The sequence below is a fragment of the Amblyomma maculatum genome, chromosome 11 (assembly GCF_055883805.1).
Source record: "Amblyomma maculatum isolate TAMU_Amacu chromosome 11, ASM5588380v1, whole genome shotgun sequence".
Classification (NCBI taxonomy): Eukaryota; Metazoa; Arthropoda; class Arachnida; order Ixodida; family Ixodidae; genus Amblyomma; species Amblyomma maculatum.
This window is the reverse complement of record NC_139354.1, coordinates 12,909,957-12,933,303: the sequence shown is the minus strand read 5'-3', so window position 1 is coordinate 12,933,303 and position 23,347 is coordinate 12,909,957. Positions and strand designations below refer to the sequence as shown.

At 43.3% G+C, this 23,347-nt stretch overlaps 1 protein-coding gene across 1 annotated transcript in view; it reads right to left on the bottom strand.

Moving 5' to 3' along the window:
• Positions 1–23,347, bottom strand: part of LOC146172886 (QRFP-like peptide receptor) — a 126,330-nt gene that overhangs the window by 5,404 nt on the left and 97,579 nt on the right. Inside the window, exons 2-3 of the mRNA XM_084584424.1 lie at positions 17,096–17,305; positions 11,224–11,374 (exon numbers count right to left, since the gene is read on the bottom strand). Coding sequence (XP_084440550.1) covers positions 11,224–11,374; positions 17,096–17,305 — 361 coding nt within the window. The remainder of the gene's footprint in view (positions 1–11,223; positions 11,375–17,095; positions 17,306–23,347) is intronic.

Below are 23,347 nucleotides of genomic sequence, written 5' to 3'. Positions count from 1 at the left end.
TCGCTGGTATAAATGCACTGTTGCAGAAGTTGCAACAGTGCGCTCACTGAATCCGGGGCCGAGGCCACCAGTGTGTTCGTCCACGATACGCCAGCTGCGAACAATGTGATCGCCAATAACGATAGCTTGCAGTGGTAAGACAGTGAAAGAAAGTTGCAAACCGATAGAAAACTGCATTTGTAAACAGGGCTCCACGTAATCGTCTAAAGCGCTTCAACAGTGCGTTGTGGATTCCCTTGGCGTCTTTTGATACGGCCTGAAAATTTAAACAGCATTCCCCAGGCACTCAATTTCATATGGGTTCAAATTTACTGACTAAACGCATCAACAAAGCACGCTAGAGTGCTGCCTTCATGTACATTTTATGTAGCTTTTTGTGCAGGTGGGGCTAATATAAAATGTAGATATCCATTACTATAATTAAAGCAGCGATTACTCCTTAAATGTGAATCTATATGCATTTGTGCGTATTTCAAATAGTTGTGAGCCACTTTATCATTATGGTCACCATATGCAGTAGGAAAACCAGTCAAATTACCAGGAAGCATATTCACTAATAAAGAGCTTCCCATCTTGTGAGTTAAAAGCACACAGCTTTTTCTTTTGGTTTCTAAATACCAAGCTATCCTAGTAAACGTATTCCATAGCTAAGTGCAGTAGAGGCAACCTGTCTGCTCAGTACGAAAATAGTGTTCATCGGTACGTGTTATAATTTTAGTTTCATGGTTTTCTAAGCCGGACTGAAAGTTTTACATTGTATGCAAGGCTCTAGCGACTTAAAAGTGCTCAGGTAGCTGTGGGCGGCTAATCCGTGACTGCGGAGTCGAGATTCCGTGGCAAATAATTCTGCCGCCTAAGAAGCAGCGAGAAGGGGACAGGGGAGAAAGGCGCTCATGGACGGGCCTTCAGCGCCCACTAAACGTAGGCTCTTTCGGTCGATGCGAGGTCCACCATTTTTCAGTGCCCTCATGCATCCACGCATGAAACCCCAGCGACTTCAGCGTAGGCAGATAACACCTTTAAGTTCGCTGGCGCAAGAGTTTGACAAGTTTCGTGCAATCAGCGGAATGGAAGGAAGGCGAGTGTTGATGGGGGAAGGAGGGCATAATCCAGTTCAAGATGCTGTGGCCTATATTTACAGGAGCAACTGGGGAAAATTCCAGAGAGTGGGAGACGCTATCGCAACCCGCCTCACGTTATTCAGGTTCGTCTGAGCGTGGCCCGCGCCTCACTAAAGAGCCAGGTTCTTGAAGCGTGGTCTCCTTAGAAATACTGGCGCATCAATATGGCACGTGGTGCCTGCTTCGCAGGAACTTAAGCTTAACGAAAAAGAAACCCAGAGAAGTCTACCAGAAGCTATTAATATTGTCAGTATGGCAAATGCATACCCGATGTTTCAGCCAAAACTTTTCAGCATCCATGAATGTAGGCAGTTTTAAATAGAAAAAGACACATTTAGCAGCATGCTTACAGCCGGGCCGAATTTAATTCATTCTAAGAATTATTCTTAAGAATTCTTAACAAAATAACTAAAGGTCGCATAACACTTTTTTATTAACAAAACTATGCAGACAACGTCAATAGGGAGTTTGAAGCCATGAGAAATACAGTGCCTTATCAATGTTTGAAATTAAGAAAGAGTCATTTTTGTAAACCCTGCAATGCAAGGTAATCCGGCGCTTTTTCCGAACTTAACCGGAAAAGAGCATATTAGTCAATCGGGAGGCTTGCTGGAAATGGCAAGTGCGATAGTTACATGTTGCAACGATTACGGCGCCTAAATCAAACTGTTTTATCATCAAATTCAAACTTTATTGCCACTACCTTCTCTACAGATGGACGCCTACGGAATAAAACCTGCCAATAGGCGGCTTGACAAGTCCGCATTCCTATACAGTCAAAACTCGATTTAAAGAAACCCGATGTAACGAAGATATTCCGATTCTCTCTCAGACGCTCATGTAGTCCAATGTTTTGAGTAACCCAAGATAATGCAACTAATTTCGCTATCCGTCCAGATTTAACGACCCTTTTGCTGAAAAATGTAGTCGAAAAAGTATATTTTGTTCTATTTTTTTACAAGACGCTGAAGACTGATCGACTGCGAGCCAATGGTAACATCATGCGCTACGTCCCGCTTTTGCCAAACTGCTCAGTGCGAAACGCATGTTATATTGATGTTAATTCACGAGATTTTGCCAGCGGTAGAAAGCCTCCCCGTCGACCTGGGTTCGGCAGCGGTGCCGTACGCCAACACCGGGACAAATTATGGTTTCCCTTAATCTGCTGCGACAGTTTGTCGGAACACATGAGGGAAGAAAGTACGAAAAATCCCTCAGATGTTGCTTGCAAACCATAAGCAAGCAATTAGCGACGTCTTTGCTGGGAAAGAAATTTAGTCACCTGGGATTCTTCTTGCCGAGGAAAGCTTTTCGTTACTTCTTTTCATACGCGCTATCAGCGTCGGTGGTTGCGCGGGCCGCAGTTTCATTGTAGCAACATAGCATAGTGGACAAGTTGGTATTGCACTTAAAGATGACGGAACAGTACAGCTTCCCTGATCCTTCGTTTATGTTGGCTGTTGCATCCTTTCGAAACATGATTTCATTTTCAGCACATTTACACTTAGCGAATATGGTGCCGCAGTACTTCCCGATCTAATTTTTACTTTGTCGAATTAAGTGACCGAAAAATGTCTTCTTCGATTTAACGAATTTGCCGATTTAAAGAAATTTTTTGCGGCTCCTCTCAACTTCGTTAAATAGAGTTTTAACTGTATATAAAGCGGAGTCGGGACAGCGCCAATGAAGAAACATAGGTAATAATCAAATAAAAGCATTTATCAGTGCTGAGAAAAAGCGAAACACTCCGGCCAAATTCCACAAACACTAGAATAAATAAAAACAAGCTTTCTTTTTAATCTACAAATATCTCCCTGAGTTCATCAGTAGAACTAAATAATTTGAAATTGAGTTTACTGATAATGGTTTAAAAGTGATGGCAGAGAATAATACAAACGCTCCATGCCAGAATTCAAGCGTGGTACGGAAACCTTTCAGTATTCTCCACGTAGCATAGTAGCATAGTAATGTTCATTGTTCTCTACATGTTCCAATACGTACGATATTACTATTGTGTTGCTATTTTTACTACTTTTCATTTCATTTTTGAATCTAGCAATCAGGTGGAAGCAGTATAGTTTGTAAGATGTAATAACGTGGCACTGTGAAAAAAAGTCTACTGATGTTGCATAATAACCTGCTTTGTATATATGGCGTAGATACCCTTTTCGAATAACAACTAATTTTGGCATGCTCAGAAAATGAGTTTCGCCCCAGGCAGGTTAACGTGTGAATAGACCAGTATTTTAGTTTTAACAGAGTGTAAGTATTTGAGAGGACCGACTGCAACTGTTATCCGAGCAGGTTTGCTTAACTTTAAGTTAACATGCGATTGCCAGGAAATATTGGCAGTAAATATTACACTTAGACATTTGAAATGGTCAATAATATCAACAGGATGAGAGTTTAAAATTCTATCAGCATAAGGAGGAACAGGCTTACTTTTCGACCGAAAGAGAGATAACAGCTTTTGTTTCGCTTTCGTTATTCTTGATATAGTTCGATTAAGACTATTGCTGTAGTTGGACTATAGTGTCATTATCATGAGAGATAAGTTTATCGATGTTCTACCAAAACAAAATATATGCTAGTATTATCATCGCATGTAATAAACTTTGTGTTCTAAATAATTGTAACAATGTCATTAAAGATATAAAGGTTAAATAGCAGAGGCCCAATATGCTGCTCTATGAAACGCCCCAAACAGTGGAAGCACTCATGATCACGTGTTCTTCTTAATTTAGTCTACTTCAGATCGATGGGATAAATATGATTGTAATAACTCCAAACCACACATTCGTACAGAGTAAAACAACAGCCTCTGCAGCAGAACATCATGATTCATCAAGACGAAATCCTTGAAAAAAAACAACAACTAATAGGCCGACCATTACTGCATTGATCTTGAACTGTGTTAAAATATATTGTTTTTGGTGAAGCAGAGCTAACTCTGCAGACATGCTTTTCAGGAACCCATATTGATGTTTCATTATTAGATTGCAGCGATCAATAAAATTTAAGGGACTACACTGCATATTTTTTTCTACAGCCTTTTCGAAAATATTGCCAACATAGACACCGGACGGAAAGAGCCCATTTCATATCGACTTCCGTTTTTATGAAAACGACTACTACTTTCGCAACTTGAATTTTGAACTGAAATGTTGTTGGCGTCCGACATTGTTTTTAAATATGGGCAAGAACTAGTGCTACGACATTCGCAACAACGCTCACTGGCTTTATTCTAATTTCACCAATAACGCTACTCTTGATGTTCTTTAAATTTATGAATGTTGAAATTACGTCCTGTATTGTGAGGGGCTCTAGAAATAAATATTTGTCATTCCTCAAGTTGATATACTCACATTCATTTGAGGAACCACTCGACGTTTTTATGCTTGTAAAAAACAAAATTGGCAAGAACTGTTGACAAATAGTGTTATTTTCACTGCAACAAACGATGAAGCAAAACAATATACATGACGCAGCCCAAAAACATTAATTTTCGAATTGGATGCAGAACTCATGGCCATACGCCATCAGTGGATGACACATTTCCACCCAGCTTCCCTCGTCTCTAATGCGCTCAGTTTCGTTTAGTTTATGCGGTAAAAGCAGTTGATTTCACCTCTCTGAAGGTCATTAAAAATGACTTTTACTTCATTTTAAAAACGCACATCTTTTGCCTTGTCTATGGCATCAACCTCTCTGTTTGCACTTACCACTCGCCTGCGAAAAATAAAACGTTCCTTGTAGAGTTTTAGCCAATCAGCTTCGTTCTTTTTTTAACTATTTTTAACTCCCTATATCTGGGAACTTTCGAATGCGTTCACTGAAAACCCCGCTATATCACCTACGTAATGAATCCAACATACGACACGCTAGATGCGCCAACTGGCAACCGAATAACATAGTTTTGAGTAACTCTATTGGCATGTTACTCTTCACAAGGCAGACATGCTCAGCACTGAATTTGGTCTTTCTTTTCAAGTACTGCGCGTGCTGTCCCGTATTCATTCGACAATCCGCCCCTCTCATCCTGTCTGCATCTTCCAGCTCCCAGTTTCCTTTTGCAAACTCGGTGAACATTGCAGTCAATCAGAGAGGCATCTATCCTTCATCGCTCAATTCGTCTTGTGTTCATGGAGGCGAAAACTGAAGGAATAAACTAAGTTGTTTCAAATAGGCCTCTATATAGATCTGAAACCTATCTTTTATACTGTGACTATCATTCATATGCATGTTTATTTATATACGGAGCGCGCCAAATAAATCCCATTAGTTAGATCAACGACACATTGTGTTCGCCCCTTTTTCTTCTGCTCTATTCCTTGACCATTTCTCATTGCGCTGGCTTTCAATCATCAACTTTGTGATGCTTCGATACTGTTTGCAAAGGTTTCCGAAAATGCTTGCTCATTCAGAGAACCAAAGGACACCTTTCTTTTGAGTTAAGCACAAAATGAGAGGCTACTGATTTTAGTGGACAGCTCTGCATTTTGGGCAAAAGTTACAGTACACCTAAATATAGTCTAATTGTTTTACTTGTTGGACGGCATCGAATCGAACACTATCAGGGCATTACTGTTTTCAGCTGAAGAGGTAAGAGGTACCGCCAGTTCACACCTACAAAGTCTGAACTGAAGTGAATTGAAGACATTTCGCTAGCAACGCTATGGTGGAAGTAAAACTGCCAGGTGGGAAAAAAGGCTGCCATTTTAAACGTTTACAGAAAGGTCAGTGATACGCGACATGGCTTTGCAATTAAAGTACACAAGCCCCTGGAAACAACTTATATGAATTACAAGCGGCATGAAGAGCCCATCATTAATCAGTGTTTGTTTATCGATATTTGCAAATAGATGGGGATTCACTAGGAAGTCAAACATGTGGTGCATCGAAACACTCCGGAGCTTGTCAAGCAGAAAGCTTTAGTTTCTGCATTCCAGGACACTGTTTATCATCTCGCTCTACATACATCCATAAATGGATTGCCTTAACTGCATAAGATAATCATTTTCTTCTTAGATTAGTAGTTACCATGTGAGAACAAACGCTTCAACGCTCATTAGCGCTAATAATATTTGCGTACGACTAACACCCAGTGAGAAGCGTACAACATACAAGATCGAGGAAATATAACATTTCATTCCGCATTTTCTATTCAGTTAAAAAAAGAGCGTATCAAATCTTTTTCTTGGGTAACTTTTTACACTCCTTCTTCATTAGTTAGGTTGCTTTGCTGATAGTTCTTTACGTTTTCGAACTCCTTATATTTCGCTTCGGTACACGTCGCTCGTGTTCAGACTGAAAACGCGCTCTTCAAACCGCGTAACTTCTAGCTATCTCAAACGTTTTGTTCACTTCATATTCATAAATCTTTTATGGGGCTTCTCGTGCTGAAATTATAGTGAGTGAAGTTCCAGCGCCTGCCTTAGATTTCCACCATACTTGAATGTATTCAAGTAGAATTTCTGGTCCTACGCTTCTCAAATATTGAAAAGCACCCCTTCTTTTCGCAACATGTAGTCCACCCACAAAGATTATATCAAAGGGGAAAAATTTTTCCTCGAACGTCGGGCCCTGTGATTCATTTTAGATGCTTACTCAGAACAGTTAATTTTTCTTTTCATCAAACCTTTCCGATGTCAAAACCACTTTCCTGTTGTGAAAATCACCAACTTTATTTTTGGTGCCTTTTCGGCATAAAAAAAAAAAAAAACTTTGCATTCTTACGGAGGCCTAGTTGTGACACGCTCTACTTTTATGAATGAGCCTGTGCAGCGCAGATAAAACATTTACGATCTATTCATGATCTTTCATTTATTTTTTCAACAACGTGACGATTTTATGGCGTCGTAAAGAGAATGCAGCATTTGACGGTACTCTTAGCCATAACGCCGTACTGGAACGGCTCTCCAAAGTCAAAGACCCGTATATCGGTCATTTTCAAGCTGGCTGAGAATGTATTCTCTTAGGCAGCAATACAATAAACTGCCTCATGTAAGAGCTCTTGAAGCGCATCGTTTTCCTGTCGACAAATCGCCTTTTTCCAAACATTTTCTTTTTTTTCTTCTCAATTCGAACAACTTTTGGTAAGCCGGATTACCTCGAAGAAATGTATGACTAGGGCAATCTATTGAATGTCTTGCCTTGAGCTATTTTACTGCTTCCGTAATCCGTTTCTCCGGTGGTTTTCTGGTTTTTTGCATGCGTGCATCGTGTCAGCCAACTGAAGTGTATCAAGCGTTACATACCTGGTGAAAGTATCGGCGCAGTTTATGTGAGCCGAGAGCGGCTCCGCGGAAATGTCGCATTGTCGACCGGTACAAACTCATGACAATCACGAAAGCTGCTGAAATCAATGCGTACATCGTACACACTGAGCGCTGCATCAACGTAAAACTATTGAAACTGAATTTCAGCTAATGCACACGATATGCGTAGTCCTGTTTGCCCAGGAAAAGACCGCTTTTTGTGGATTGTCGCCGCAGAAGCGCGCGTGGGTGGCTGCGTCGAGACAGCCCGGCTTCGGCTGGACCACTCTTTTGCTTCGGATGTCATGGCGCCGAAGCTGGGGTTTGCAAAGTCAGCCAGGTTACAAGCTTCGGATTGTGGCAATGCATCCTTCATCGCATCAAATCCAAGGAGAAGCGATTGCTTTCTTCAAATAGCAGGCCAGGTTTTTCAGGTGTCGGCAAATCCAAAAAGTCCTTGTTCCATTATTTATTTCACCTTAACGTATCTATAACAAATTGTTGCTATAGCTTCTGCGGAATCACTTGTTTGGAATCATTTAGCGTGTGTTGTTCCTCCGATATTATCCTTGAATATGTCGCCTTTCCCGTACTGCACATTACACCATATTACACCACCTTTTTTATGGCCTGTGAGCGAAACTGGTCCGGATTTGGAAGTACGCGCACTAAAATAATGAACACGCTCACAGGGCAACAAGCTCCAAGAGGTACTTCTAGACCGTTGGAATACATCGAATTTCCGAGAGTTAACCTTGCAGAATTCTTGCATTCTTCACTACCAGGGCCTTTCACTCTTTCTTTTGTACACTAGCCAGTAGTACCTATCATTAGGTTCACTTCTGTAAGCTGTAAAGTGACAAAAACGCGTTGACATATGAGATCTAAAAAAAGGGGGTGAGAAGCGAATAAAGGAGCCAGTCGCAATTTTAGGTCTTAGGACTGAAGCATAGGCCTTTGAACAGTAAACAACATTGCAAAACTAGCCAATACATTGTGCACAACTTACAACACTTTGCACAGAGCGGTTAAGCTAAAGTTCACATGTGAAGTTCGTACTGGTCACACGCGTTTGCAGCTTGGTGGTAGGTCTTCCTTAAAAAGGCGCTTGAAGGTTTAGCATAGGTGATGTCCCTGTGGCAGGCTTCTGTGCTCGTGAACTACATTACGTTTGGTTATTGGTCCTCTCAATGCATTTTTGTAATATTTTTTTCTTAGTCTATGCTTACTAGAAAAGTACAAGTCCACCAAATACATGACGTTAAAGAGGCACGCATATTCTGAACATTTGGACGTTTTTCAGCAAAAGACCTTTTGAACGAAATGTTTTCGCTTACTGTCTACTTTTATGATAATAATATATTCGAGTATTAATACAGGAGATGGTTGCCAGTCACTACAGGTGACTAAATTTTGCTATGGTGAGAGAGTGCGTTTCCGCTGATGGTCACAAAGATCAGGTCGCACCCCATACTTGATAATCCAAAACCGTCTGCATGCGTTTTTTTTTCTATCCATATATTATTGCACAGCACAGCGATTCGAACGGCGATCCTTTTGCCCGTTAACTGGGCGTTGTACCTCTATGGCTCGGTAAAAAAGGAACCCCGCCCCCTCCTTTTAGCAAATATGCGTTTTCATTGCAAGCATTTTCCTGCCTTTGTTGGAGCTTCACCTTTATCACATAAATTATGCGGCAGTGCACGCTTTACAGGCAGGCTTCTGCCTACATGCAAATGACTGAAACTGACAGGACTATAACCTTCACCTTTATCACAACAGTTATGCGGCAGTGCACGCTTTACAGGCAGGATGCAAAAAATTGATGACTGTATCCACAAGTCATCCCTCGGCAGGTTTCTAGTTTTTTGCGCGATAGTCAATTGCGCTTGTTGTTCCAAAAAAGCAGTCTCCGTACCTTAGTATTGACAAACATATTGAAAAGGTATTGCAAAAAATTTCGCAGAAGACAGGGACTCGATTTCATATTAAGGTTTTCACCTTCATGTTCTTTGTGCCGCCTCAGGGTGGCTTCACACCATTTCGCTTCCCACATAGCTTGCCTCCGCCAGTCACATTGAATGGAGGCTAGGTTGCGATAGGGGTTCGAACCGATAACATATGTCCCTCCATTTGTATGCCGTTTATTGTAAGTGCAAGTGTCGACCAAGAAGTGAGATAGATACAGCCCCTCTCTTTCCCCAAAACCATACCAACTCGTGTTGTCAAAAAAAAAAAAAAATCGAATGCGCGAGTCCAGTCTCTCCCTGGAGCAACTCATGAGTGTGATTGCAATTCTTATGTTTATTTGCAAGGGTGCTCAGATAGATATAATATGTTCAGATACATGATTTCTACTATAAAGTGAAAGACGAAGCCAGGTTTACCGGCTTCGCACAAGAATGCTAAATTGGGCGAGTTGGTGCATTCGCATTTTAGGAAACGTAGCGCAAAGAAGACAAGGACAAAAAAGAAGGAAACACACACGAGCGCTTACTCACAACTGATTTTTATTAGAAAAGCTAGCAGAATATATAGGGTACAAAAATTATCAAATACATGTAATAAAGGGGTGAAATTGACAAAAAATGGACAAAAATGTGGAAAAAGGCAAGTCTGGAAAGATACACAAAAAACACGTGAAAAAACTACTTGACCACTGATTCAAGGTATGTAATCTCTACTTTTGTTAAGTTAATAGAAGCTTCGCTAACACACTTGATACTCGGTTTGATACTCGGTTCTATGGCTCTATCACGGAAGCCGGCTAAGGCATCATGGCCATGAAATCATCTGGTGGTTGCAGGGATGCTTTCTCCTGAAGGCGCCCGAGTCGGTAGACCATCTTCCTCGCTCTCGCTCGCGGTCTATCTCTTCTCGGCTTCCATCGATAGATATGCTGCGAGCGCGGCAAATGGGTCCGAGCTTTGCCTCGGCGCCACGAAGCCGCAGCCCCACCTTCCTCTTCTCTTGTCTCCGTGGGTGACGACGCTACAGATAGCCGATGCTAGAGGACAACAAAGCCCAGCTGCCCAGGTGGCATCATCAATCCGTCTTCTGTGCTTGCCTGCTACGTCTGCTTGCGCCCGACCGAGGGAGGTCCGCGTATAATTGGGAGACCCAAAAAAAAAACGTTTTCCCTCGAGCTGTCCCTTGGGATGCCGTTCTCCGTGGACAAATGTGTACTCCGAACTAACTGAGCGGCGCTTGTTTCTGAGTCCGAGCCGTGGTACAGCTTTCACGAGGTGCCTGTCCTGCAGATTGTTCTTTGTCTAACGAGTAGCACCTTCTAGCCCGACACTTCAGTGAGTAACTAAACTCGAGTATCGGGTATTGAAGTTGCTTTGAATGGTCTCGAAAAGGTCGCTTGTAAGGTGGTTTTGACCGCAGATTTTGGTGCAAACTGCTTGAAACAATTGTGCAAGGCATAGTTCTTTTTTTTTTTTTTTTTTTGGGGGGGGGGGCTAGGTCTCCCCCGTCACTTCACAATCACTAAGTAAATATTTGAATTGACTCCTTAATATTCTGCACGAAACCTAAAACCTCTCCCACCATCACTTCATTCAATAGCAGAGAACACCGCTCCTTAAGAAATATATACTGTGATTTGAAATTTACTTTATCAAGTTTTTTCGGTATATTTTGAGCATATACTACTGCCATTGCTCTTACTAGTGGTATAAACATCAACGTTTGAAACAAAAAATGACTCCGTAGATTTCAGTCTTTTCCACGACCCTAAAGCTCTTTCGATAGCTGCCCCGTTCGCGACTCAGTCAAATACGCCAAGCCAGCTTTTTAACGTCGGGTCTCCGAAGGACCGAGTACACAGACGGCTCGCTTACCTTTCTCCTGTTGGCCTCCTGTCGGCGTAGGCTTCCCTGCCTTGTGAGAGCGATGCCCCGCAGCAGGCAACGAGCTATGCGGCCGCACGTCCAGGCGATGAATGTCAGAGGCAGCAAGTACATGAGCACGAACAGGCTCGCGTAGTAGCCCCTGCACATGTACAAGCAGTGGGATTTAGTAGCGCAGATGTATCTCTGGCAGCACGAAACGTGGTTCTAATGTTGGGAGTGTTTTCGCAATGCCTGGCCCGATAGAGGGCGCCAGAATCTAATATTGGGGCGATGGTTTTTTTCTGCCTCGACTCTTCGATGACATAGGAAGTGTCGCGAGGCCGATCTTAGAGAATGGATTCTCTACGTTCTGCTTACTACTTTCTGAAAATTAGTTACACCTGTAATCAAAAATAATGGAAAAAAAAAAGCAAGATAATTTATCACCGCATTCATGTTGACCAACAGGACAATGGGATGAGGTGGGTAAAAACTACATTTATTGCTTAATGCAACTCACTAATTATTCTAATGGCCACTTATATGCCCCAAAATATGAGAAAAATGTTTCAACATAGAGTAAACATAAATAGTGGCGTCCCTATATGGTCACCGGCACCCGGTGCGGTGGACCCTGGTGCCTAACGAGAACCAGAACCATCTGATGGCCGGATTCCCAAAATGTCGAATACCGACATCTGGTCGAGCGAAAGCCGCATGGACTCAAATGCCTCCTTTGACTGCCGCTGCAAGATTCATTCAGTTTCCGAGCAGGAAATAGTTCAGCTAAGCGACGCCAGGCTCTTGCATACAACAGCTGCTGCACTAAGTTTTGTGTGTGCGGTTTTTAGTGCTGAACTACATTATAAGGCTTGCGCAGCTGATCCGTCTCTGCCGGAAAAATTCTCATCCGCATTGTCGAAGTGAATTTAGGGTGAGGAAATCGGAAGCAGGGAATTTAAGAAGGGGACCAAAGTAAGGAGGAGTCAGAAATAATAGACAGGAATGCAGGTCCAGGATTACGCAACAGTATTGCCGAATTTCTTGGTATTAGGTGGCCTCAGGACATTTGTCCGAGATAAAGCATAGTTTCACCAAGCGTTACGCTGGTGCATTCGTAGAAGTTATTATGTTCCTCCTCATCCTCCCAGGGGTGCGAGCGAACCTGGCATATCGTGCCCAGCGAGCGTCTCAGTGTTTCATACGCTGCGTAGCGCCTTCACGTGCGCTGCGAGGCGTGCCTTTCGCGGCCCATGTACGGAAGCAAACAGCTTATGTTAAGGCTGCCGCGTCGGTTTGTCATCATACCTCGTGGTCCACACGAGGCAATAAGCGCGTATTAAGATCCTAGCCCTGGTAACAGCTATCATATTGCCACTCCATCAGTCCCTCATTGAACGCTGTTGGTTGTTTCTATGTTCAAAAATTAAAGCGCCTCTGGCATGTCGCAACCAGAAGTCCTCATCATGCTGCAAATTGGGGAGTTGGTCTGTAGGCAATCATTGTTAGCGCGGTCTCACAATAGGCGTTCAAAGAAAAACCCTTTCAATCGACGCAGTCCACTAGCCTGTTCAAGAGCTTTCAATCAGTTAATACCATACACAGCTTCTACAAACTGTGAGAGATATTCAAAGTTGAACTCGTTTTGCTTTGAGTTCAGTTTCCCTACATTTGACTTCCGACATCCCCATTCCGCCAACATGGCTCCAGTTGTGTCTTGCATCTGGACCGAAAAGTTGCCGACGCGTATTTCTATCATTCCAAGAGAATATATTTAGCTAAAGAACGTCCATTTGAAGCTCAGTGAAGGCGGGTGTCTTCGGGCTCAATTTTTGTCGTACTGAGTTGTATTTCTCATTTGAACAGTATACCTCTTGCTGAGAGAGAAAAGGTTAAGGTCCCCATAATGCAGCACGGGAATCGTATTGCGCACATATTTGTTTTTCACTAGTCTTCCAAAATCAACTCAACTTTGATCAAAATCTACGCCTGCTCATTTCTCTTTGTGTTATCCGGTGGTATTATGTTTTTGTTTTAGTCGGCCCGCAGGAACCATAGACTTGCTGATATTCGTCTTAGGCATCCCACGCATTTTAACAATTTCGTAGAATACTTGCTTGCCATTTCTCCTCGTAACCGACCCCCTCTTTCTCTCTCTCTCTCTCTTTCTATCTGTGTGGTTCGCATCCCCCTAGTGACGCCACTGAACGTAGAGCTGAAAAATTGCAATCAAATATGGCTCTAAAATTGCCAGTGATGCTGCTGCAATATAAAATGCAATTTGACAGCTGCTCGTCCGTTATATGAAATAGTTCGATCATAACCTTTGTTCTTATAACCTGGTCTTAGGATATAAACTGGTATTTTCTACTTGTGAAGTAAATAAAAAAGCTACAGCGTAGTGCTACCGGCCTTAGAAATGCGGTATCAGAAAATCATTATCCTCCTGAATTTGAGAAATCAGCATGTCATCAATTAGCAACTGTTAGCAGCTGCTTCACGGTGTGCGCCCAAGCTGAGTTATGGGAAAGGTTACCCTGAATGGCTCGAGCCCCTTCGTGAATTGGACACTAGACTCTTTTGTTTTTTGTTTTTTTTTTTTGGTTTTTTTTGTTTTTTTGTTTTTTTTTTTTTTTTTTTTGCTAACAAATTTTTGCGTTATCTCTCCCGCCACCTATGTTATAAAAAAAAAAGAAAAAAAAAAACAGAATTAGACTTCGCAAAGCTCGCTGTATGTCGGCCATTTGCTCGTTTCTTTTTTTTATTATTTCCATACCTTCCTCACAATTACGCCATCTTTTTTGTCCAAAAAGCGCCAGCTGATGAGAGGTTGCTGGCACAAAAACGCTGCATTTGAGTTTTATTTTGTGATGTACAAACTCTATGCAAAAGGCACGTCGCAAATTCGTGACACCAGGGATCAGAAATGTCGCAATATCACTGTCAGAAATGTCGCCGCACCACTTTTTCACGCACAAACATATATATATATATATATATATATATATATATATATATATATATATATATATATATATATATATATATATATATATAAATTGATGTTCATAATAATCACTTTTTTAGTGGGCTGCGCTCTTGCCATTGTCATATTTGTTGAAATTTCATCTCTTGCCTTTGGTTATTACTCCTGTAATGGGCCATTGACAGAGCTGCTCGTGTAAATCAATAAACAAAAACCTAATCCATGGCAGAAGTCACAGACGACAAAGCGAAACCCATGCAACCCGTAGTGCAGAGGCGCTCTTGACGCTGACTGCAATAGTAACGTGATACTGTCCCTGACACCGACCGTTTCTGGCTTTTACGACACGTTTCGAAATCCAATACCCAATGAGGGAAGTGGTTTGCGACAGAAAAGCTTTGTGGGCTTTACGTAGTGCCAAAATTGGAGATGACTGCAGAGCGCAAGAATTCGTGGAATCAACTTTTCTGCTTAGCTCCAGGAAGACGACGCTTGTGGACTTATTTCGCCTCTTTTACGACTGGCACGGGCAGAGGCACATTATTTCATGTTTTTTTTTTTTTTTTTTTTTTTTTTTTTGGGGGGGGGTAGCCTCACCAAATATATGTCCTCTTGGGAAGGGAAAGTGCTCGAAAAACAAAAACGGTCTTTTCAAACTGGGACAGCTGAAATGTGCAGTTGCCACAATATAAAGGGGTAGGGGAGTGCTGCCTTTTTGGAGAAAAGAATCGGCGGCATGTGTGTCATCCAATGACGCTATAACTCCATTGTCCTCGTAGGCGGAGTTATAGCGGCTTGCGGACGATGGAAGCAAGCATTCGTTCCGTGGCGCACAAAAGACAAGGTAGGGTGGAAGGAGGGTGCGGACATTCAGAAGACAAATTTAGAGAACATCGTACGTGGTCAAAGCGATAAAAGCAGTAAGGCATGCGAGAACATTAGTCTTCCAGGCCGGGCGGAGTAGTGGCTGCCATGTTCAAACCACGCAAGTGATTAGCTTGATTTCATGCATCAATCACCATGCGTCTATCAACCTGCGCATTCCCGACCCACTACAGCAATATGACGCGCCATACCATAGCCTCCTAAAGGAGGCTATGGCCATACCCCTTTTCATTATCTGCACCCTTCGAATTTTATACGTATGCATCTACGCCAATACCAGAGTTCTCTCTAGCCGTTGAGGTGTTTCAGTTTTAACCAGAGACGACTGTGTCACTCTAACCGTGTGTTGCTTCCCACCCTCTCCTCTCTACTTCCAACCTCTCCCACGAATTCAAGATGTATGTTTCTCTCCACTTTGCAACCTCTCCACTGTCGCCTGACACGTTGCCATCAACGCAGAACGCTTTTTAAAGCACCGACATTCAGCGAAGAAGAAGATGATGAGGGGGGGGGGGGGGGGGGGGGATATAATATATAATACATCAGGATATAATACTGCTTTCAAGTTCTTAAAGGGCCCTTGAGAAGCTATCTACGAAAACCAGGAAACACGTACGAGCGAAAGGTATCCCATCAATTGCCACCGCAACGCAAAAAATTTAACCTACCTTTGTTAGCACTCAATATATGGGAGGTTGAAAATGAAACTCCTCCTCTCCCCTCTCAACTCAACGCACGCCGGCGCGCAAACAAAAATAAAAGTAAACAAGTCGCGATGGCGCCTTATCGCGCCCTTTCTCGCCCACGTAACTTGGGAGCTTCCACTGAGCGGGCGCGCCTAGCAAGCCCATGTGACGTCACATATGAGGTTCGTGCGCGGTGCGCCCGGGGAAGCATATTACGAAACCATATCACGTAGGAGCACTCGAGGTGATGACGTTCTGACGCGTGATTCTTCTGAGCAGCGTCACCTGGCGACAAATAGTAGGTATATTGCCTAAACGAATAAGAAAGCATTTAAAGACCAATGTTCCCGTCGTTTTCGTGGCGCAATGGATTAACACCACCCATCTCTGCACTGATACCATGGAAACATCTGTTCAACTCCTGTGTCGTAATTTTTTTCCGAATATTGTTTTTGCAATTGCCTTCACCGCAATTATTTCTTGCCTTCAGTGAGCGCATGTTACCTTTGGGTGGCGTTCAGAGACACATTTCAGTAACAATGGGTATGACAACGGTTACACTGAGCAATTACCTACACAGTACTTGTCTCCTGCCTTCAGTGAGTGTATGTTACCTTTAGGTTGCGTTCAGAGACATCTTTCAGCAACAATAGTCATTTACAGTGAGTGTATGTTACCTTTAGCTTGCGTTCAGAAACACCTCTAGGTAACAATCGCTGTTTAACTCGCTGGGAGCGTCGTCTGCTCCAGTGCGCCTACAGGATATGGTTTGGAAATACGGGCCGGGGATGTTTCACTCCAAGCCCCAATCCGCCACGAGCTGTATCCAGAAGCACGTTTCAAAAGTTGTTTGTAAATTATACGCTCCTCGCAAAGCTTTCAAATTCGATTCGAAAACTCATAAGGGCCACATCTGTCGGTGTCATGCATTCGAATATTACCGCAAGCAGAATTTTAGTGGCCTCTAAGTCTGCTACTTTTGATTTATTTCTCTGATGGGAAGCCGTTAAGTGGACTTACGAGCACGCGTTACGTCTTGTAAATTTGTGACGCTTACACAAGAAACAAAATACAGATTCGCTGTATATTCTACCAGTTATATTTAAGTAAGAAGACGTCCATTTTAAATATGATATACTTGTTTTAGTTCGTACATATAGGTTCCTGTAAAAATCGGTCGAAATAAGATGCTATGGAGCCAATATCTCATTTCTCTGTAGCCATTAAGATGTTGCAGTTTGAGCTAAACACGACTCTAAGCCGTTAATCGCGGGAGCTCTTAAGGTAGTAGCATTGCAGCCCCGCTGTAAACACCCGTACTTGCCTCCTAAAGCTGGGCTCGAGCGTGATGAGGCAGCTGCGGCGAGAGATGCTGCCGTACTGTGACCAGAGAGTATCCGACTCTGCGCGGGCCGGCTGCAGAAAGGGCGAAGCCAGCAGGCATGGAGCGGCCCACACCCCAAGCAGGATGCGTTTGGCGCGGGCCTTGCTCTGCTGGGCGCGGGACACCAGGGGGTGCACGATGGCCAGGTACCTGCGTCGTTTGCAGAAAACGATACTTGTGTCGCCCTGTCGATTTCAGTGCGTGGCATACACACAGGAAAATTGAGCAAATGTCCGCGCATGTCAATTATGAACCCAGAAAGCATCAAGCCTTTCCGAGTTTACACCCGTTTCCAAACTATTCCTAAGACCTGACTGCCAGACATGTAGAGGATGCTGCTCATTGAAGTAATTAGAACTTCAAAACTGGTAGTGCCTGAGGCGGTTGGTGCATAGCTACAGTTACGTTAGCACAAGAATAGACTCAAACAAATGAAAGCGTGGTCTTCGTCTTCAATTTGTTTTAATTTATTCTTGGCTTTTACAATACAATAATAAGTTTATTTCCAGGTTCAACTTGAGGGTTTCCCGGATAAAAGCTGCCTTCGTAGCTTGACATTGTCCAGGAAACCCATACAAGCAGCATCAGACGAGTGGTGAAGGAAATCTACAAATCTGTCATACATACAGTAGTCACATTCAATAAGAAAACATTAAATACACATGTAAACTCACTAATGAGCTTTACACTAAATGGCACAAAGAGAAAACCTGTTAAAATGCGCACTAATTTAAGAGAAAAATGTCAACTGGGCAAACATTCAGCAATCTACAAACTGAAGCATAACATCACATTTCAACAAAATATTTGCGCAGCTCGACTTTTATGTATCCTATTGTATTTTGATAAGTGTTTAAAACATGGGGCAGGTTGTAAGATAGCATTTGTAATTTATAATCAGTGCGAAAACGTGGTACATTCCATGCATTAGTACTTCTTGTGTGCATATTAGCACGATGCGTCTCCAAATATGCTAAGGAAGAATAAAATTCGGCAACGGATGCCTTCTTCTTCTTCTGCTCTCTTTCTTCTTCCTGGCTTAAGGTCATTCGGGAAATCGGCACCACGGAGGAGGTGCTACCACGCTGAAGAGGCAACGTGGCTGGCGTAGTGTTGCTTTCGCGAAGAAACAAATTCGGTCACTACTCAAAAAAAAATGAAAAATGAAAGAAGGTCAACGTGGAATACAGCCCGAGGGATGATGTGATCAATTTATGTCACCGTCATTGATTAAAATGGAAATCGATTACGATACTTTATAATGCTAATTTTGAGTGCAGCTTTTTAAAGCGCTTTTGCGATATATTGAGGCAAATAACTTGAGAGATTCTGTGCGTGTATGCGCAGTTACAAAGCAATCCTTCGTTTTCTCGCGAGCCAATAAAAATTTATCGGCTTCTGAGAAATTTTCATTGGCTCGTGGCACTCCTTCGTTTGATTACACCGGCAACGACACCAACGGCGACGCGGGTCATCCGACGAACGGGCGCTTAAGAGCTGCGCTCAGAAAATAAAAGACGCTGGCGCATTCCACCACTTTAGTGGACAGTAAGGTGTCAAGTGAGGTTTTTCTACGCGGCCAGGACCTCTAGGAGCAGAAACCCGCCATCAAACAAGCCTTCGAAGTTGCCAGGTCCCAAGGTATTTCGGCCGTCTGACAAGGGCGCGAAGGCGGGGCCCCTCTCCTGGCTATTGATTTGATCAGAATAAATTTTTTTTTATATTTTATGATATGTTAAAAGCGTTGTAACACTATCTCCGCTCCATAGACACCTGAGTCGTCAGTGAGCCCCTCATTCATAGGGCAGCTAATGTTTTTTTGTTTTTGTTTCCCCTGCTCGTACAAGCCCCTAGGGGGTACTGCGGAACTACGAAGGATAAAAAGGAAGAAGAAGTGAAACAAGTCGTTGTGTGAGGGGAAAATATTTCTACGACCAGGAGAAATTCGTTGTGTGAGTGCTGTGTAGGTGATGTGAACGAAGGCAGCGGCCACTATCGCGTTCTACTATTAAACCTCATCGCTGAAGCGTCGTCCAAATTGTCTGTTTTCCTTGGCGTATTTTCCTAAGTATACTTTATTTTCTGAATATCTTACGCCAAATCGAAAACCGACTTCGCCAAAATGGCGCAATATTTCAAGCAAAGCCACAATCTCTGTGTGGCTGCCAGTCTGTCCAAAGCCACGAGTGATGGACGAATCAATATTTCTCGGCACAAATGTTCGCAGTGATCAAAGAACAAAGATGTTATAAATGAAGAGACAAAACCAAGGCGGCCTGGGGATGAACAGAGGAGAAGAGAACAGAGGAAGCAAAAAAGCATCAATTCGGAATCCCAGACGTTATCTTAGCTGGGCAGTGTGCCTCATATTTCAACCCACGCATCTCTACGTCCCCATGAGGAACAACCTCGCCATTTTTCCCCGAGTGGAAGCAACTTTGCGCATAAACCAGGGGTCTACGCACTGCGGCGCAACAAAGGCGCAGTGCGCAGGATGTGACTTCACTCGCCAACCAGTTACGGAAGTATTTTTCGTGCATTACTTACGACTTCCGATTGGATAGCCATAGCTGATGCACCAGTCAGCCAATTATGATTTATAGCTGTGTGATGCCAAGTTTTCAACCAAGCCAGAAAGGGGAAAATCAGGTGCACAGTAATCGGTTGCACATTCCTTATCAGAGGCAGACTACATATCTTCGCTACAGCCAGCGCACATTAAAATGCTGTTCTACATTTTACTGCGTTATAAAAACGTGCGTGAACCTGCTTTTTCAGTGACATCTGGAGTTTGAAAATGTATGCTGCCAAGACAGTTGTGTGTATAAATCAGCGTCCTACAACAGATGGTGAAATAGCTACCAATTTATCTGATTTCACCAAGACATTATTTTCGAACAGTATTCAACTAAGTATACTTCCGTGTATATGTTATTCAACTAATCATTTTTCACGAGATCTGGCTGCATGTTTCTTACAGCACAGAGAAGGTGCGTTGCATAGAATGTTAAGAAAAATTATAAATGTTAGAGCGCTGGATCAAAGGCTGAAAAATGTATATCTAGTTGACCAGAATTCAGAGGCCTGAAAAAATTTGTTTTGTTTTTTTCATATACGCTTCTACGCAGAACTCTTGCCTACACCTGAGAAAAATATAGCTTCCACGCCGTACTGCGTGGGTTTAGCGGCATTCTGCATTTTGGATGAACGAGAGGGCTCTGGACGAGCATGCACGAGCTGCATCGGGCTCTAATGTACGTTCAGCGATGCTAATCATAGTAGGGACTGACAATGACGGATGTGTGGCGCCTACAAGACAAGTGGTGTAGGCTGGCAGAGGTGACTATAAACGGGGTCTTTTCCGCCGTTACCAGATAATGGAATGGGAAGGCTTGGGTAGAAAAAAAAATGTTAATGAAGAGCTCCTGGGAGAAGGAGCTTCAGCTGATAGGCAGGAGGAGAATTTTTTTTTTTTTTTTACTCTCACACACCATACAGGTACTTTTGGCCATCTAGAAAGATGGCGGAGGCTCAAGTACACGCAGAATGCGAGCACAAGATTAGCTCTTATTGAGTGATGAACAAAACGCATCTATGCACAAAACGATCCTGATTTTTAAGTTCAGATTTCTAGGCGTCCTCTGGCGCATGAAAAATGTCAACGCCTGTACGAGTGAAAGGGCGCTCATTGCCCACGCAGAGATATGAGCACGTTCCAGAATATGGAAGCAATGATTTACTGTATATAGTCAAGGTCACAAGGTCAGTCAAGTGTGGCATCATTTGAAATGTACAGTGTTTCCTTCAAGAATTAAAAGGCGCTTCTTCCATGTCACTGTGCACACAATGCTCCAGTAGAGTGTAAAACAATAGCAACACTGAGAAAGCGAAAGCACTCCCGCTTCGGACTTTCTTCACGAGAACAGGCACATTTGTAACACCGCAATGCTAGTCTGTCGTCATCACGGCCCTGTCACAGGAAGGCAGGCTAGCTCGCTTCGCCACTGATGCGCCGCATGAATAAAAAAGAAAACATTAGGAATGCCAACCCGCAGCCTCGAAACTGAAGGGCACGCGCGGTTGCGAAAGTAAAGGATTTCCACAGCCTTTTGCGAGCTGCCGGACCATTTGTACACGCCACCACAGGGAGATTTATGGGGTTTTCTAGCAACATCAAAGGGCCGGCTTTAGCCCGAGATGCACGAAACCGGAGAAAACGTGCTGGCCTGAAACAGTAGCGTTGTCTTCTAGTCCTTGCCTCGCCCTGTCTTCCTGGAAAGCTGTATATGATACTGGAGAGAATACACCGGGAGGCCTGCTGCATAGCCCGGAGGGTTTCAGTCTCGCATTAGCATTTTTCGCTAGCATTTGTGGGTAATGATAATCATCCGAATTCCTTTTCCAAACGCAAATCTATACTGGAATAAGTAAAGTCTATTTGTCAAAGCGTGTTCTTAATCGAATAACTTAGAAACTGATCCTTATTGTATTTGTGACTGTCATAAGTATTGATATCATGAAATTATTAAACATAGCCTTTCTTTTCATTTGACAGAAACTATTTTCGTACACATTTATAACTTTTAGCCTTGATCATCGCTGTCTTCTTCGTCAAAGCCTCGGCTCTGTGCTCAGTACTGACAGTTCGAATATATATAATCAAGGGACAAAGTCGCAATTATGGAGGGGCAACATTTCTCAGGCTGCAATGAGCATACTGGGTAGAACCAAGCACTTATATTTATTGAATCGATATAGGTCCCGGATCACTCGGGGAACCCTTGTAACGAAGCGGCACACATCAAAGCTCCAGGATTTGTCAGCTGAGCAGGGGACACAGCAGTTACTGAGAGCTTCTCGATGGACATCTTTTCACAACATTACTAATAATTTTAAACTAGAAAGGAGGGTATTGCCCCCTCCAGATAAAGCCTTAAATAAGGAGCAGGAGACCACCTGGAGGCGACTGCCAACACTATCCTTTATGACTCCTTGTTTGTTGTCAAATTTCTACCCCGGCGATTGTGACTCGGAATGTAAACTATGTGGTGAAACAGCCACTTATGATCACATATTGTGGAATTGTAAAGAAGAGCCACCCCCAGAATCTCTAATACAAGTCCCTAATATCGAGAAAATGGGAGGCAGTGTTGGTGAGCTCAAACCTGGGAGTTCCAACCCGGGTCATTGAATCGGCTACTTAGGTCGCTTTCAGCGGAACTGATAGCCAACTAGCATGAACCACCAGCATTCTGCCTTTTTTGACGAACTACATGTTTTGCAATCCGATTACATAAAAGAATTTGTGAAATATTCTTACGGCTAGACATCGAAACAGTGCGGCAGGGTAATGAAAAGAAGGCAGCAAACCCCAGGTCCGCCAGCAGCACCGCCTATATTGCTCTTCGTCTCCATCCGTTTCAGCCGTTACAGTATCCCATTTCGTAAAGTAGCAGTTAAGCTGACAACGAAGTGGTACACGGTGCGGGAATAACTCATGTCCCCACTCACACTACTTGCCGATACAAAGTGCAGTGGACAGCTATGAACTCCTCCGGTAACTGCACCTAATGCAGGACATTTGGAGCGGCGGGATGACTATTATTTTTCGTCAGGCAGCAGGTAAGTCCACCGATACGATCGGAGTTATCATTTGCAGTTCAAAGTAACACTTCACAAGTTTCGCCGAGAGACCTCGACGGCGTACCGGCGCCCACAAACAGACCTCGTCCCGACTTCTAAAATGGACGCTGTGTCTACAGAGATTATAATAATGACCATCGGTATAAGCTGTTAGCGTTGTACGTCAGGCAGCAGGTAAGTCCACCGATACGATCGGAGTTATCATTTGCAGTTCAAAGTAACACTTCACAAGTTTCGCCGAGAGACCTCGACGGCGTACCGGCGCCCACAAACAGACCTCGTCCCGACTTCTAAAATGGACGCTGTGTCTACATAGATTATAATAATGACCATCGGTATAAGCTGTTAGCGTTGTATGTGAAGCCCGGCTGTTTACCGAGCCTCCTTAGCTGGCTGGCAGACTGGTCGGTCACCCTTGGCTGCATTGTCTGACGGTTTGTGCGTAGTCGCAGTGACAATTGCGAGGGAACCAGGTCTGCCTTATATGAGCTCTCCAAACATGCATCCTAATACGATCACCTACTTGTTGTAGGTGAACAAACGCTATGG